This window comes from Fimicolochytrium jonesii (assembly GCF_025526975.1).
Source record: "Fimicolochytrium jonesii strain JEL569 chromosome Unknown EV422scaffold_1, whole genome shotgun sequence".
NCBI classification, from domain to species: Eukaryota; Fungi; Chytridiomycota; class Chytridiomycetes; order Spizellomycetales; family Powellomycetaceae; genus Fimicolochytrium; species Fimicolochytrium jonesii.
This window is the reverse complement of record NW_026515668.1, coordinates 295,474-310,211: the sequence shown is the minus strand read 5'-3', so window position 1 is coordinate 310,211 and position 14,738 is coordinate 295,474. Positions and strand designations below refer to the sequence as shown.

The 14,738-nt window shown below is 56.0% G+C and overlaps 7 protein-coding genes across 7 annotated transcripts; 4 read left to right on the top strand and 3 right to left on the bottom strand.

The window, feature by feature from the left end:
* The first annotated feature begins 30 nt into the window (after positions 1-30).
* On the top strand, positions 31-2,484 carry EV422DRAFT_510902 (uncharacterized protein). The gene is made up of 3 exons (XM_053068964.1): positions 31-331; positions 663-868; positions 942-2,484. The coding sequence occupies exons 1-3, from the start codon at positions 176-178 to the stop codon at positions 2,044-2,046; spliced, it is 1,467 nt and encodes a 488-aa protein (XP_052929875.1). The 5' UTR covers positions 31-175; the 3' UTR covers positions 2,047-2,484.
* Positions 2,104-6,075, bottom strand: EV422DRAFT_4471 (uncharacterized protein). The gene is made up of 2 exons (XM_053067228.1): positions 2,549-6,075; positions 2,104-2,334 (listed from the first exon to the last, which is right to left on the bottom strand). The coding sequence occupies exons 1-2, from the start codon at positions 5,895-5,897 to the stop codon at positions 2,246-2,248; spliced, it is 3,438 nt and encodes a 1,145-aa protein (XP_052929874.1). The 5' UTR covers positions 5,898-6,075; the 3' UTR covers positions 2,104-2,245.
* Positions 6,076-6,169: 94 nt separating this feature from the next.
* On the top strand, positions 6,170-8,040 carry EV422DRAFT_616078 (uncharacterized protein). Its single transcript, XM_053073956.1, has 6 exons — positions 6,170-6,343; positions 6,421-6,542; positions 6,619-6,720; positions 6,874-7,313; positions 7,402-7,473; positions 7,576-8,040. Exons 1-6 carry the CDS (start codon positions 6,253-6,255, stop codon positions 7,919-7,921), a joined length of 1,173 nt encoding a protein of 390 aa, XP_052929873.1. The 5' UTR covers positions 6,170-6,252; the 3' UTR covers positions 7,922-8,040.
* EV422DRAFT_510897 (WD40-repeat-containing domain protein) lies at positions 8,041-10,033 on the bottom strand. Its single transcript, XM_053068963.1, has 8 exons — positions 9,880-10,033; positions 9,585-9,765; positions 9,281-9,496; positions 9,064-9,191; positions 8,779-8,979; positions 8,522-8,691; positions 8,367-8,435; positions 8,041-8,299 (listed from the first exon to the last, which is right to left on the bottom strand). Exons 1-8 carry the CDS (start codon positions 9,880-9,882, stop codon positions 8,272-8,274), a joined length of 996 nt encoding a protein of 331 aa, XP_052929872.1. The 5' UTR covers positions 9,883-10,033; the 3' UTR covers positions 8,041-8,271.
* A 31-nt stretch (positions 10,034-10,064) lies between these two features.
* EV422DRAFT_4388 (uncharacterized protein) lies at positions 10,065-11,268 on the top strand. The gene is made up of 4 exons (XM_053067217.1): positions 10,065-10,122; positions 10,261-10,403; positions 10,640-11,027; positions 11,111-11,268. The coding sequence occupies exons 1-4, from the start codon at positions 10,108-10,110 to the stop codon at positions 11,132-11,134; spliced, it is 570 nt and encodes a 189-aa protein (XP_052929871.1). The 5' UTR covers positions 10,065-10,107; the 3' UTR covers positions 11,135-11,268.
* A 130-nt stretch (positions 11,269-11,398) lies between these two features.
* Positions 11,399-13,265, bottom strand: EV422DRAFT_4311 (eukaryotic porin-domain-containing protein). Its single transcript, XM_053067171.1, has 4 exons — positions 13,155-13,265; positions 12,798-12,995; positions 12,513-12,664; positions 11,399-12,423 (listed from the first exon to the last, which is right to left on the bottom strand). Exons 2-4 carry the CDS (start codon positions 12,976-12,978, stop codon positions 11,536-11,538), a joined length of 1,221 nt encoding a protein of 406 aa, XP_052929870.1. The 5' UTR covers positions 12,979-12,995; positions 13,155-13,265; the 3' UTR covers positions 11,399-11,535.
* On the top strand, positions 13,201-14,644 carry EV422DRAFT_4326 (uncharacterized protein). The gene is made up of 4 exons (XM_053067181.1): positions 13,201-13,216; positions 13,275-13,899; positions 13,968-14,112; positions 14,188-14,644. Exons 2-4 carry the CDS (start codon positions 13,486-13,488, stop codon positions 14,472-14,474), a joined length of 846 nt encoding a protein of 281 aa, XP_052929869.1. The 5' UTR covers positions 13,201-13,216; positions 13,275-13,485; the 3' UTR covers positions 14,475-14,644.
* Positions 14,645-14,738: the final 94 nt, after the last annotated feature.

Genomic DNA, 14,738 nt, shown 5'->3' with positions numbered 1-14,738 from the left:
TTTAATCAAACCGTCTTGTTGGGGCCGTTAAGTCATTAGCCCACAAGGATCGCCCTTATTGATTGGGCACTGATTGCCGCTCATATAAAGACCCAAACTGGCCTCGCAAGCTCCTTTCCCTCGCCAGCATCCCCCCCTCATCTCACTCTCCACTTCACACAAAACACTGTCCACCATGAAGGCCGTCAGTGCTATCTTCTGTGCTCTCGCCGCCGCCGCCTCCGTCGCTGCCTCCTCCGATGTGCACGTCCTGACGAAGGACAACTTTGACTCGATCGCTGAGAAGCCGTTGTCGCTGATTGAGTTCTACGCGCCTTGGTGTGGTCACTGCGTAAGTATAGATCTGCTTGTGCCGAGGATGGAGAGGGTCGGGGAAGATACGAAAGGAAAGGATGAGAAGTTTTATGTGCCGTAGGGGAAAGATGGCCTAGAAGTTTGTTGCTGACGGCACTTTGACGCTTCGGGTTCTGGCGAGATCACCGGGTGGGCGTGAAGGGAATGCGAGCGAAGGAGCTCGCTGTTGTATCGCATGCTGTCACGCGGCTTCCGTGGGCTGGCAATAGCAAGGATATCGAGCGCTCTCGCGCCATGGGCCCTATTCCTCGGAGGTGGGAGCGTACAAATGCATACACCTGAACTCACATTTCCCTCACTCCTTCCAGAAAAGCCTGGCGCCCGAATATGAGAAGGCAGCAACGGAGCTGAAGGCCAGCCTTCCTTTGGCCAAGGTCGACTGCACAGAGCAAACCGAGCTCTGCGAAAAGCACGACATCAAGGGTTACCCTACCCTGAAGGTCTTCCGTGAAGGTGTCCCAAGCGAGTACAAGGGCCAGCGTAAGGCGGATGGGATCGTCAGCTACATGAAGAAGTGAGTCATCGGAATGGATTCATCCACCTTCCCACCAAAGTCTGACCCAATATCACTCTTCGCTGTTTTATAGGCAGAACTTGCCTCCCGTCTCCATCCTGACCGCCGACAAGGTCGAGGAGTTCTCCACATCAGACAAGGTCGTTCTGGTCGGATTCTTCGCCGACAAGGCGTCGTCCGAGTTCGCTGAGTTTGAGAAGGTCGCTAAGGAGCTCCGCGAGGAGTTCCTCTTCGGTGCCGCCGTCGACAAGGCCGCTGCTGAGAAGTTCAAGGTCACCGCTCCCGCTCTTGTTCTTTACAAGAAGTTCGACGAGGGCAAGGCCACCTTCTCCGGCGCCTTCAAGCACGATGAAATCGCACAGTTCCTCCGCGCCGAGTCTGTTCCCACCATGGATGAGATTGGCCCTGAGAACTACGCCAAATACGTCGAGAGCGGCATTCCCCTCGCCTACCTCTTCTACAGCTCCGAAGCTGAGCGCAAGTCCCCCGGCGCCGACATCGAAGCCATCGCCAAGGAGTACAAGGGCAAGCTTAACTTCGTCTACATTGACGCCCAGAAGTTCGGTGGCCATGCCAAGAACCTGAACGTCAAGGAGCAATGGCCCGCATTCGCGATCCAGGAGCCCGCCCAGAACGTCAAGTACCCGTTCGACCAGAGCAAATCCCTCACCAAGGCCAACGTCAAGTCCTTCGTCGATGAGTACCTCGCGGGCAAGCTCCAGCCCTCCCTCAAATCCGAGGCCGTCCCAGAAAAGAACGACGGCCCCGTCAAGGTCATCGTCGGCAAGAACTGGGATGACGTCGTCCTGAACAAGTCCGCGGACGTCCTCGTCGAGTTCTACGCCCCATGGTGCGGACACTGCAAGGCCCTCGCCCCGACCTGGGAGAAGCTCGGCGAGGCCGTTGGATCCGACAAGATCGTCATCGCCAAGATGGACGCGACCGAGAACGATATTGCCCCTGGGTCCGGTTTCACCATCGAGGGGTTCCCGACCATCAAGCTGTTCAAGGCCAAGACGAACGAGATTGTCGACTACGATGGTGAACGCTCCATTGATGGATTCGTGTCGTTCTTGAAGAAGAACGCTGTCCATGCTGACGAGATCAAGGATGTCAACGCCGCTGAGGCCGAGGGCACGTCTGACGCTCACGACCACGAGGGTCACGAGGAGTTGTAGGAAGTTTTGCTATCCCTCAAACATCACACTTTGTGTATTCGTCATAAGCTAAAGATCGTTTAGATCGCTCGTTTGAGCTTCATGTATCTAGTCATAAAAAAGAATCGATAACCCCATCTCACTTGACTTCCACGATGCACTGGAGTATTGGATTTTCCTCGAGTATGAATAGTCCTTGACGAAAAAACAAAAGCATATATTATATACACATTTCAACAAGAGACAAGGGAACGAGGGGAGTCTCGGCGCTCTGCAAGCCCGGAACTGTTACATGTACATACATCGCATGTTCTCCCACCTCCCTTCCACTCCCATGCGAGGACCTCAGGGCCCAAAAACACAAATCAAGTACCAAGTACCATGGTTGTCATACAAACGTTGTAAGCTCCCCTCGCTCCACCTCATCGCCCCCTCCCCTTCCCATTCCTCAGCTTCCCACCACCCCTCCCCCTCCTTCCCCTCCCACCCTTCTTCCCCGCCGCGGCAACCGACGCCGGTGCATGCAGAGCGTCTTCAATGACGACACCCGCGGACGCCATCGCGACCCCGTCGTCGCTTTCGTCCAGGTCGGTTGATGTGCGGGCGACGGGTTCCTTTTCTTCTTTGCCACCATCATGGGTGGGAACAGTGGTGTGGTTCTCGCCTTTGAAGAGCGTTTTGACGAATTCGAGGAGGGAGCCTTCTTCTTCTGCTGCTGCGAAGGGCTCCTGCTCCGTCGTGTGGATCTCAGGGTGCGCTGTTTCGTTTCCGTGGATGGGCTGCTTTCCATCGGCTGGGGACGGGTTGGATTCCACCGGGAGCGTGATCGTCTTGTCAGTCTCGTTTTCATGCAGGTGTGTCGCGGCGGGCTCGTCTGTGTATGTTGTTGCAGCTGCTGCGTACCCATCAGCAGCCGGCGCGATCGACGTCGCCGTCGTGACGGGATCCTGGCTTTCCTGTCCCTGCACGGTGGTGGACGACTGGTCACCACCAACCATGGTCTCATCCGTACCGCCGCTTAATCCCGAGATGCCCTCTTCATTCTCACTTTGCCATCGCGGAGGCGAAGGCGGTGGTGAGTTGGGAGGCCACGGTCTCGTCCGCGCATGATTGTTCTCATCATCATCATCCTCGGATTCCGAGACGCGGGAGCGCTTGAATCTGCCTTCACAGGTCGCTTCAGACACGCCTTGCACCTCTGGCTCAGCCGTGTTGGGGAATGCTGCATCATTGCTTGGGTTGAGATCGCGATCAACGGCACGTTCCTGGACATGCACTTCGCTTTGTTGGGGGCGCTGGTCGCGACGGTCTTCTCGGTCTCGGAACCGGTCGTCACGACGGTTGTCAGGGTACCCGTTACTATTGTTGTTGTGATAGACCCCGCCACCTCGGCCGCCTCGTCCACGAGACTTGCCCCGGCCTCTCCCCTGCCATCCTCCAGACTGGTATCCGCTGCTGCCATTGTCTCCCGAGTCCACTCGATAGTCCCGTCGCCCGGTATCGTGAACGTCCACCGTCCCGTGGCCAGGCTCCCTGGATAGAATGACCTTGCGGGGTATGGAACGATCGCGCTGCTCATAGCCATGCGAAGGTTGGGCGTGCCCTCCTGAGGCTCTCCTGTCGCCTTCGTGAGGAGGAGGTGACGCGAAACGGTAGCCCTCCCTGGTCTGAGTGTCGCGGTGATCCTCACGACCCTGAGGTGCGCCTTGCTCACGGTCCCGTGTCAAATCCATGATCCTGTCGTCGCGCCTCCGCGGACTCTGCGCTGTCTGCGGGAGTGGTGGCGGCGGTGGCAATGCGGGTGGTGGTGGCGGCACACGTCTGATGGGCAACTCATGTTGCGGGTCATCCCGTCTGCGGGTACTCATTGATGAGGAGGACGGATGATTAAACGGATCAGATTCGCGGGCGGGATACTCAGACGAATCGCTTGCGTTGCTGGGTCCAGCAGCAGCCGCAGCTTCTGCTGCCCTTTTTTCTTGGTAGAACTTTTGCACCATCTCGTCGTCCCTTTTGGGCTTATCAATCCCGTACTGCCTGTATTTCGCGACCGCGGCGGCAATGCGCGGGTCGGACGACGGCGGAGGTGGTGGGACTGGTTGCCTCTCCAGCGCCTTGACAAAGTTGCTTTTACCTCGGTTGGTGGCGACCTGTGGATTGGGCGACGGCGGCCGTTGCGGGGCCAGCTGCGCTGCCTGTGAACGGCCTGCAGGTGTTCTCGGGCGCGGAGGCGGCGGAGAAGACCGAACGCGTGTCCATTCACCACTCTGCAGATCCCGCGAGCTCTGACTGCTCGTAGGTCGGCTCCGGTATCCCGTCGTGTTCTGCTGTCCCCGATAAGAGCGCTCCCAATTTCCATTTGCGGCGATCCCGCCATCACCACCCGCATTACCAACATGTTGTTGCTTGTGATATCCAGATCCGGTTTTGCCAGCTGAGACCTCGTCAGCTTTGCGCAAAGCCTTCTGCTCCAATTCGACAATTCGCAACTTCTCGCGCTCCCAAAGCTCCTTGCACCGGTCACGCGCATCGCACGCCTTTGAAACATCTTCGTCAACCTGCTTCAGAGCGGCTTTTAGCTCTTCCAGTTTCTCGGACAAGACCGTTACTTCCGTTCGCGTAGTTGTTTGCTTAAGTTCCAGGAGTGTGACGTTGTGTTCAGAGCCTAGATATTCCTTCTCAAATTGTTTTAGGAGAGCGGTGTCGATATGCGGTGGTTTTCCTTGAGCAACTGGCGTGTAACGTTGTTGAGCCGAGCGAGGAGGCCGGTTGTCACTTCGTGAATCCGGACGGTTGTAGCTAGCAATCTTATCTTTTGCGTTATACATCTCATTCCGCGATGCGGGTCGGGGATTCCTCTCACGCTCATTTTCCCTATCCGCCGCGGGAGCCGGGAATGACCGTTCGTCAATCCTGTTTGAGCGCGAGGGGCCATGTGGAGGCAAATGATTTCCATAGTTTGGTCTTCTTGAGACGCCCGTATCTGCCTCACGGTAACGATCATTTCTATGCTCCTTCGGTCGGGTCTGCAGCTGGGATTGCGCTTCATGATCATGCGAAACAGCCGGAGTAGCACGGCGGTCCAGCGCTGAATCCTCCATGTCCGAGCTGGAGGCCATCGGACTTTCCTGCCCCACAAATCGATGCGGATAAGGTAGCATCCCAGCCGACTCGACCACAGACTGCAGAAACCCGCTTTGATCAAAAGACGAGTTATCCCCGATCGAGTGACGAAGGTCACTCGTCTTCAACGGCGGCGGCGGTGAAGCCTGTTTCTGCGCCTGAGTCTGCGCGGGCCAATTGCGATCCCCATATTTTGGACGTTTGTAAGCCGATGACGGCTCAAACCTTCGTCGAGAGACGATCCGAGTGTCTTGCTCGTGTGCAACTAGCACCTCACTGAGCCTCCTATCAATCGAAAACGAGATCGGGCTCCCCTGACTCGACGATCCTATGCCCGCATCATATTTCCTGCTCCTGTCCTGCGCCGCGATCCGATGGTCGATGCGGGACGGGGTAGAAATCGGGCTATCTCGTCTATCAACGCGTTCCGGACGGTTGTAAGGGTGTGCCCTGGTGGACCCTCCTCCCCTGCCGCGACCACGACCGCGACCGCGATAATCCTGGGGAGAGCCCCGATTTGCAGGCGAGTCGAAACGGTCGTTGTGCCTGTGGCTATTCCTTTGTCCCATTCCGCGATTTAGATGGTTCGGAGGTGACTCTTGATCGTGGGCCTGATGATGGGAGTTACCGTGAGAGTCGCCCGTGCTATGCGCAGTGCGACGGTGTGGCTGCTGCAGCTGCTGTTGCTGGTGCTGTATGCGCCGGTCAACCCGTCTTGGCTCGTACGATGTGATTTCAACGTCCGACATGCTATGATCAAGGGTCTCCAGACCCAAATCGCGGTCAAGTGCGTGGCAAGGTGGATCTTGGAACCTGTAATCCCGTTAGCGGGGAGGGAACCCAGTCGCAGCAAACCAGGCGGGTGAGTGAGTGTTAGCGGTGTGAGATGGTGGTCTGTCCTTTCGTGAGGGGGTAGGTTCGAAAGCAAGGGGGTTCTGGCTGCGCTCCACTGCAAGCCCCAGGGGATGAAGGGAGGAGGATGCGCTGTCGAATTCCACTGTCAATCACTCCGCATCGACGTCTCAAAATTCAACCCGTCTTCTCGTGCCCTATCCCATCCGACTTCCACCTACGTTTCACACCTATCCCCAATCGGTCAGAAGGATGACAAGCACCGCCCACGCCCCAAAAGCCGCCGAAGCGCCATCATCGCAACCCCCGAAAACGAGAACAAAACCCCACGCAAAGCAAAAAGGTAAACCCCACTCTATCCATCTTTCCCTCGATTCTGTTCAGCCAACCCTAACATGTCGTATCTCTTCGCCATTCAAGACCGCCGAGTAAAACTCTTCGTCCATCCACCCAGCATCCCCACCCGGTTCCAGACGTTCGTCTACGACGACGGGGAAGCGAAAGCGTTTGGGTCCTCGGCTTCGAGGTTTGATACCAAGTTGGTAGGTGGCACAACGAGTTTGTCAATGACATCCCACCACGGTGATTCACTAACAGATTCATTTTGGACTCTGGCAGCATGATTTACCAGGGCCGGGGTATTACCGCATCAAACTGCCTGATGAGCTGTATGAGGGACTGTCGGAGTCAAAGAATGGGGCTGCAGGGTTTGCGTCAAAGGTAGGCTCGAAAGAGAGGGGATGCGTTCTGCAAACATCTGCCTGGCCAGCATTTCAATCCCTTTGACGGAGCAAAAAGGGAGAGATTGCGCCCTGCCCCCTCCGTTCATGAACCACGCACTCATCTCCCCCCAAACTCTCCCCGACCCCCCAGTCAAAACGTTTTCAAGCCCGCCTCACCCCCGCCCCCACCCCCGCAACCTACCACCCATCCTCCCCCCGCTACTCCCACTCCCTCACCACATCCCCCTCCCCCTCCTTCGCCACCCCCTACGTTGCCCCTTCCCCTTCCTCACCCGCCCCAGGCGTCCCAACCTGGCGCTCCCGCTTCACCCATCCCACCCCGGGCCCAGGCTTCTACTCTCCGCACCTCTCCCAACCCGGCCGCGGGGTCCGCGTCTGGCTCGCGGAAAGCGAGGGCGCGTGGGGCGTGTTTAGAAGTAAGACTGGCCGCGCGCCGGTGGAGGCGCCGGGGGCGTGTGGGGGGCATGTCGCGCCGGGGGGGTATGAGATAAGCGAGGAGGTGGGGAGGAAGACGACGAAGGGGGCGGTGGCGGCGTTCAGGAGTGTGCCGAGGAAGATGGTTTTCACGAGGTGGGTGTTGGTATATTTTCTCGAGAATATTACACAGACCTGGAATGTGGGGGGCCACTGATGGACGCTTGGACACACACATATATAGCCCACCACGCAACCCAGCGCCAAACCAATACGATCCGCAAAAAGCTGAAAGGTTACGCGACATTCCACATGGGTAAGATCTCCTACCCTCCGGGCCATCCCTATCCCACTCCCGTGAAAAAAAGTTCTTTCCTGGGAGTTCAATCACCTAATATTCATCTTTTCTCACCCCCAGCAACCCAACCCGCCCACCCCCCTCCCAACCCCTCCACCACGTACCTCCCCCCCCGCCCCACAACCCCTGCGCCCACGACGCCCCGCTCCCCGCTCCCATCGCGGGTTACGAGCCTTTCCCGCAACATAACCCCGGTCCAGGGTCCTACGAGCTCACCGCCGCGTCGGAGAAGGTTGCGCGTGGGGGTGGCCGGGGCGTGAGGGCGGTGTTTGTCAGTGGGGTTAAGAGGTTTGGTGGGACATCGGCGGGTGAAGGGGATGGAACGCTTGGGCCGGGGTTTTATAGGGGGGCGACGGAGGTGGGGGCGAGGAGCTTTAGGTTGAATTTGGAGGGGACGTGGGCGTGAGGACGATCGATGTTATGTGAGACATAGAATGTTCGTTCACAGCTGGTCCCAATATGGAAATACGATCAACATAAACACTCGGCCCCAGCAAATTCCAAACGGAGAAAAGAGAGAATCATATGGATATGTATACAAAATATATATAGACAACAAATTCTTGCAGGAAAAAGATTGGGAGAGGAGAGGTGATGGCTACCTTCTGCGACTCTAGACGACCTCTAGGCGGCGACTATAATAAGAAGTGGGTGCGGATGGTCAAGCGCGCAATGTGTGTGCGTGTGCGCGGTTGTGATCCGGAATGAGGGGGTTGTTGGGTTGGAGGGAGTCAGGGTGGCGGGGGGTAATTGGGTTTAGAGGGTCATGGTTTCCTCGTCGTACCTTTTTGCGAGGGGAGTATTCTTAGTTAGTTGGAGATGAGTGGGAAGGGGAAAGGGGGCAGACTTACTTGAAGGTGAAATAGTCTGGGTCGAAGAAGTGGATTCTTACGAAACCGTCTTCGGCGCCGCTCGCGAAACTGATGGTGAGCGAAGGAATGGTGAGTACATGTAACTAGATATCACATTTTGTACATCCCGAACACCCGTGCGGAGGTCCCCTTACCTCTTGCCATCGGGTGCGAACGCCAACGTGTTGATAGGCCCGAAGTGTCCCTTCACACGGCCAATCTCTTCCTCGAACGGCAGGTGGAAGAACCGTGTCTCGAACTTTCCTTGCTTCACGCCTCCCTTAGTGGTCACATCCATAGCTTCTTGTCCTCCTCCAAGTGCAATCTGCGAGGTAAGTGATCCGACGTTAGTTGCTAGGTTGTGCTTACGCGCCTATAATTGCGGGCTAGAGTGATCGACTGTGTTACGTACGTGAGGACGGATAGGTGACAAAGCGGCGGAGTTGACGTTACGCTCCGTGACGAATGTCTTCATGACACGCAGCGTCTTTGCGTCGAAGATTTTGGCGGTGTGGTCCTTCGAGGATGTGATGAAGTAGCCGAGGTTTGGTGCCCATTGCATGTCCGTGATCATCTTCTCGTGGTTCTTGACGGATTTGATCTTTGCTCCGGTCTGCAAGGGAGGAAAATGATGAGGAGGAGATCTTGATATATGGGTCATAAGTTCTGGCCTCGCATTCGTCCTGTACCCACATACCTCTGCGTCCCAGATTGTGATTGTACCGTCCTCGTGACCAGTGTAGATAGTCTTGTTAAGGTCTCCCCACGCCGCAACGGTAGCCTTTGATCCCGGGATGACAATCTTCAAAAGGAAGTCCTCGGTTTCTGAAAAGCAAGACGGGAGATGTCCCTATCAGCCCCCATCCCCTATGTAGCCACTCCCTCAAGTTCATCTCCCGATCCGGCAAACGTACGGTTCTCCACGTCCTCCTCGATCTCGACAATCCACACAGTCGACGGTTGTCCCATGACAGCGTCCGTAACATAGAGAGCGACACGGTCACCCTGGCCGAAAGCAACCCGCCTGACAGCGGTGCGGGTGTTCCATCGGAACAGCTCCTTTCCAGACGTTACGGACCACATCCTGCACGTGTTGTCTGCTGATGCCGTCAAGAGGCGTGTGCTGTCGACTATAAAGAGATTCCCAGCGAAACGGTTCAGCCCACATGCGCTTCCCCATTCTCATTCCCCATAAAGACCATTCTTAGGGAAACCTACAGCTGACGTCCAAGTCCCAGACGGTACCATTGTGGCCGTTGTAACTCCCCAGTCTCTCCCCGTTGTGAGCAAACCAGACGTTTGGCTGGTTGTCCTTTGAGGCGGAAAAGAGGAGATCACCGTCATTGTTGTATTTGATCTTGGTCAAAGACCGAGTGTGGCCGTGCAATAATATCGGGTGCTGCAAAATCGGGGAGTTAGAGTTCGCTGACGTTCCGGTATCGCAAGTAGACTCCTTGCCCCAGCTCTGCGTCGTCGTCGGTCGCTGAGGAATGCGTTTGGCCAAAAGACATACCATCTTTGCAGTTCTGTGCTACAAAAAAACCTGGCTCGAAAAGGGTTCGTTGCCAGCAGCGAACGACCGTATGGGCTATGAAGAGGAAGTATCAGGTCCTCCTATCGGGTTTGTGAAAGGTGTGTGGGTGATCCTCTGCTAAGCGGAGGGCTGCTGTAGTTTGCGGTTTGCAGGTCTTCGCCAACCCCGAGTGGTCCAGCCCAGCAAGCGACTGTGGCGCAGGGGGCAATGCTTACGCCACACGTACGTAAACATCCAAAGTTGCCAGGCTCTCAAACCACAGCGAATTGTCCATCAACCAACTGCAAATATCCCGTTCCCCACGAACGACCCACGACATACGCATAAACCCACTATCGATAACGGCAACGACAACGACAGGCAACAATGGTCCGAGAACTCAAACACCACGAAAAGAGGCTGCTCAAAAAGGTCGACTTTCTGCAATGGAAGTCAGACCAGAGCTTGCAGGAGACTAGGGTCATGCGCAGATACCACGTAACGAGGAGAGAGGAATACATAAAGTAAGTCGGCGGAGGGAGGAAGGGAAGTTGGTGAGGAGGAGGAGTGGAGGCGGAAGGGACGAGGGAGGAAAGTCAAACGGGTTGTGGACGTCGAACAATGCGCGACGGCGTCCGGGACTACGGCGTCGAGCAAGTAGAGAGAATCTATGCCCAAAATGCCATAGCGAAAGTTCTACCTCCACCATGTTGCGCTATTCAACTCTTCCTAACCCACATCTCTTCCTCCTTCACATCAGATACAACAAATTAGCCGGCCAGATAACAAAACTCGCCAACAAACTCTCCCTCCTCCCCCCCGCCGACCCCTTCCGCACCACAAAAACCGAAGCCCTCCTCGAAAAACTCTACCGCATGGGCATCCTCACCGCCGAGAAATCCCTCTCCCAGTGCTCAAAAGTGACCGTCGCCTCCTTCTGCAGGCGGCGGCTCGCGGTCGTTATGGTTAGGCTGAAAATGGCAGAGACGGTCAAGCAGGCCGTCAAGTATGTTGAGCAAGGGCATGTGAGGGTCGGGCCTGAGACGATCGCGGATCCTGCGTATCTTGTGACGAGAAATATGGAGGATTTCGTGACGTGGGTTAACACCAGTGCTATCAAGAGGAAGGTTATGAAGTATAACGATAAGGTACGGAGGAGGGAACTCTCACGGCCTATCTGGAATCAGAATCCCGAGTTTGGTACTGATGTACCCTTTCTCCCATTTTACAGCTCGATGATTTTGATCTTCTGTAACCATCTGGTCGATATCCAAGTTTTGCAATCTTATTCTGTACATAGTCACTATTTATTCTTAGCATTCTTACATACCGCATGCATCGACCGTAGCATTAGTTTCAGCGCTTTCCCGATGACGCCCTGAGTGTTTTTAAGCTCACAACGTTCACAGAGAAGCTTCAAAGTGATAGAAGAAAGGGTACTATATTCTATCGAATTCGAAGCAAAGGCGCTTTCAGAGACGTATGGAAAATATGAAGATGGTGCTGTATATAACGTGCAGGGATGTGGAGGAATGTATGCCAGCTGCCACTGCCTACTACGCTCCATCGGAAGCGCACGCAGGATGGGCTAACTACTTCAGTACACGAGAATCTAAATACAAGACGCGAAGAGGGGTCGCGAAACGACATTCTCCTCTACGCCTCCATAACAAAGCCAAGCCCAACCCGGCCCTGACCACCGCCTCCTTTCGCATAGTCAATCTCCCCACTCAACTGGAACGCAATCCCACCCACAATCCGTTCCTCAAGTACAGCGCTCAACCTCCCAGTAGTATCAATCATACCCCTAATCGTCGAGTTGATCGTGTCCAGCTTGAAGCCCACCGAGGCCAGACCCTCCCTCCTACCAGGTCCCATCCTGTTCTCGGGGGTCAGCAGGAGCTGCAGCTCGGAGCATACCTCCAGACGCTGGCTGAGGCGGCGCCAGTAGGACGAGTGGAGCAGGCCCGTGGCGGGGGAGTAGGTGGCCGTGAAGACCTGCGAGGGGGCTTTGGGGTCGACGGGGGGAAAGGGGGAGGGCATGCCCGGGGGTAAGGTGGCCGGGGGAGGTACGGGGCTGGTAGGTGCGGGCGCGTACTTGAAGGCGAAGGTCAGGGCCGAGTCCTCGGTGTCGGGGGTCATGCGCTGGTAGACGAATTCGGTGCCGAGGGCGATGGAGGGCGTGACGGATTGGAGGTACGCGAGCTGGTAGACGCCGGTGGCGGAGGTGCCCTTCTTGGGGCCCCAGGATGGGGAGCGGTCGATGGGGTTGGGGTTCATGGCTTTGACGTTGAGGGAGTAGTCCGTGCCGATGTGGTCGTGCTCGAGCTGTACCATGTTCTGGCCGCCCGCTGCGGCGAGGTGCGCGGTGACCTTGCTGGTGGAGCTCGTCCGCGCCTGGTCGGGGATGGGGTGCTGCTCTTCCGCGGGCTTGCTGGGGTCGAACTGCTCCGTTGCGACAGCAGGCGCCGGGGAAGTAGCCCAGTTGTAGTGTGCGCGGGCCTGAAGACCACCCTGGTCGTCAATTTGGCCGTGCAACATGGTCTACACAAAGGACAAGCTATCAGCCCACAATTTGCCTCCCCAAGATGTCAAATCACCGGCTTTCATAGTGACTGATTGTTCTGGCTTACCTGTCCGGCCGCATATACAGATCCGAAGTGGTACGTAGGCGGGTACTGAGCAGAACCCCATGCGAATGAGTGGAACACAGTGAAGTTGGGCGACAGAACCGAAGTCAAATCGAACTTGGCTCCCTCAATCAAGAAGTTGGTCGGCTGGACCACTACGGTAGAAAATACGGACATAGGTCAGTTTGGTTGTTGACCCCAAAAGCAGCTCCCCTTCCGCAGTCCTCCCAACTCTTCAGCTCATGAGTTCCTCTCATCTACCAACCCAGTCCTCCCGCCTCAACTCACTCTTCAATTCACGGTGCAAGCTCTCCCAGTTCCCCGGCGAGCTCAAGTTCATCCTCTGGCGGAACGCAGCAAGTCTGTTGACGATACCGCCGAGACCGCCCTGCGCGGCAGCTGGGCGCGGCGCTGGCACCGAGACGACCGGAGGTACCGCGCTGATGGCGGCGGAATTTGGTTGACTCATCTTTTCGGAAGGCAGTCCTGGTGAATTGTTAGAGAAGGGGGTTAAAGAGGAAGTGGGATAAATCGTGATCGCAGTGTCGACACGGGAGAAGTGATCAGGAAACGCCGGGAGCTCCAAATGCGCTTGAATTGCCTATACAGTCACTGAGGTTTAACAGATCTTCTCTGTGTACTTACGTTTGCTGTGGATGGGGTGTGAATGGAGAACAACCGGCGTGCAATGCTGCAAACCTCCGCAGGTGAGTTCTCGGAATCCCCGAATTCAAAAGCTCTCATTGACACGTGACGTGGACACAGTTTAATTAGCTCCCGACGTAACCATCCCGTCAGTTCGCGCTGTCAGAATTCCTTCCTCGCACCCTTTCTCCTCCGACGTAGATCAATAGCGAGTACTTCCCACGGAAACCACCCACAATCAATTCTTACTTGAAAGCACTCTTAACGCACATATCCCTTTTCCCAAAGCCTCCTCCCAGGACGCAGGGCTCAAACCCCTCGCTCAGCAACAATGGAGTCCATACGAGTCAGTCGCGCAGGTCCACCGCAATCCGCATCCTCAGATCACCGCACCTCCTCCTCCCCTGCCCGCCCCTCAACATCAACCCCCCGCAACCTCCGGCCCACCTCCTCCCTCCTCGACCGCAACCACTCCGCCCGCTCCAAACGCCGCACGTCCATCCAGTTCTTTGGCCGAAGCGGGAGCGGCATGCCCCTTTCGGCACCGGGTTCGGCGAAAAGCAAGCGTCACACACCGATTGGATCAGCGGACCCGAATGCGCCGGGGAGGCAGCTGTTGCCGGCGGTGGATAGACCGCAGGCTGTGACGGCGGTGACGAAGAGTGAAGGTGGGAGGAGACAGGTTACGGCGGCGGACGGGAAGACTTTCTGGGTTACTGATGATGAGTATGAGTATTATAAGGAGGTGAGGTAGGGACGCATTCATTGACTTCAGCTCTAGGAACGGTATTGACGAGCGGTGTGGCACTATAGGCCTTCACACTCTTCGACCGCGACAAATCCGGCGCAATCGACATCGAAGAGCTCGACGCCGTGATGCACAGCATCGGTCTCCAACCCACGAAAGACGAAATCATGTCCATGATCGAAAAAGTCGATGCGGACCATACCGGAACAGGTAACACATACATAAACATTCTCACCACCCTCCACCCCACCCTCCTCAACCATCTCACCACCCCATCCCCCTTAGTCGAATTCGAAGAGTTTCTCCAAATGTCCCACGAATGGATGATCCGCGACGGCCTCGAAACCGACGAACAGATCCACGAAGCCTTCGAATCGCTCGATCTCAACGCCGACAGTTTCATCGATCTCGAGGATCTGGACGCTATGATGCGCGCTTTGTACCCTGATCTGAGCGAGGAGGATCCCAGGAGGAATAGGGAGACGTTGAAGGATATGATCAAAGAGTTTGATGCGGATGGGGATGGGAGGATTGGGTATGCGGATTTTCTGGCTATTATGTTGGAGAAGTAGGGAGGTGTTTTGAGGATGGTGTACATTTGTGATGGGGGCTTGCCAGCCGCTTTTGATGGTGGGAAATAAACCCGACGTTCAGATGGATGCACATGTATCGTTTGAGATGATTATTGCAAAAGCGATGAGGGGTGGGGATATGAGTATAAACGTGATGAGAAGGGAACGAAAACTACATGAGGGGGATGCCTGCCAGATGTAAACGCGGCAGATAGATACATGTTTGCTACGCTAGCTATCTTCTTCCAAGTCGATGGCTCCATG

Bases quoted from the DNA above. Each gene is read 5' to 3' on its own strand.
- EV422DRAFT_510902 (XM_053068964.1), top strand. From the start codon at position 176: ATGAAGGCCGTCAGTGCTATCTTCTGTGCTCTCGCCGCCGCCGCCTCC. The intron at 332-662 runs GTAAGTATAGAT...CACTCCTTCCAG, and splicing joins CGCCTTGGTGTGGTCACTGC to AAAAGCCTGGCGCCCGAATA. The intron at 869-941 runs GTGAGTCATCGG...GCTGTTTTATAG, and splicing joins ATCGTCAGCTACATGAAGAA to GCAGAACTTGCCTCCCGTCT.
- EV422DRAFT_4471 (XM_053067228.1), bottom strand. From the start codon at position 5,897: ATGTCGGACGTTGAAATCACATCGTACGAGCCAAGACGGGTTGACCGG. The intron at 2,335-2,548 runs ATGCACCGGCGT...AGGTGGGAGAAC, and splicing joins CGTCATTGAAGACGCTCTGC to ATGCGATGTATGTACATGTA.
- EV422DRAFT_616078 (XM_053073956.1), top strand. From the start codon at position 6,253: ATGACAAGCACCGCCCACGCCCCAAAAGCCGCCGAAGCGCCATCATCG. The intron at 6,344-6,420 runs GTAAACCCCACT...TCGCCATTCAAG, and splicing joins ACCCCACGCAAAGCAAAAAG to ACCGCCGAGTAAAACTCTTC. The intron at 7,474-7,575 runs GTAAGATCTCCT...TCTCACCCCCAG, and splicing joins TTACGCGACATTCCACATGG to CAACCCAACCCGCCCACCCC.
- EV422DRAFT_510897 (XM_053068963.1), bottom strand. The intron at 9,192-9,280 runs GTACGTTTGCCG...CTTGCTTTTCAG, and splicing joins CGAGGAGGACGTGGAGAACC to AAACCGAGGACTTCCTTTTG. The intron at 8,436-8,521 runs GTAAGGGGACCT...GCTCACCATCAG, and splicing joins TTCGCACCCGATGGCAAGAG to TTTCGCGAGCGGCGCCGAAG.
- EV422DRAFT_4388 (XM_053067217.1), top strand. The intron at 10,404-10,639 runs GTAAGTCGGCGG...CCTTCACATCAG, and splicing joins AGGAGAGAGGAATACATAAA to ATACAACAAATTAGCCGGCC. The intron at 11,028-11,110 runs GTACGGAGGAGG...CCCATTTTACAG, and splicing joins TTATGAAGTATAACGATAAG to CTCGATGATTTTGATCTTCT.
- EV422DRAFT_4311 (XM_053067171.1), bottom strand. From the start codon at position 12,978: ATGAGTCAACCAAATTCCGCCGCCATCAGCGCGGTACCTCCGGTCGTC. The intron at 12,665-12,797 runs GTGAGTTGAGGC...TTTCTACCGTAG, and splicing joins CTTGCACCGTGAATTGAAGA to TGGTCCAGCCGACCAACTTC. The intron at 12,424-12,512 runs GTAAGCCAGAAC...TCCTTTGTGTAG, and splicing joins CTGTATATGCGGCCGGACAG to ACCATGTTGCACGGCCAAAT.
- EV422DRAFT_4326 (XM_053067181.1), top strand. From the start codon at position 13,486: ATGGAGTCCATACGAGTCAGTCGCGCAGGTCCACCGCAATCCGCATCC. The intron at 13,900-13,967 runs GTGAGGTAGGGA...GTGGCACTATAG, and splicing joins AGTATGAGTATTATAAGGAG to GCCTTCACACTCTTCGACCG. The intron at 14,113-14,187 runs GTAACACATACA...CATCCCCCTTAG, and splicing joins TGCGGACCATACCGGAACAG to TCGAATTCGAAGAGTTTCTC.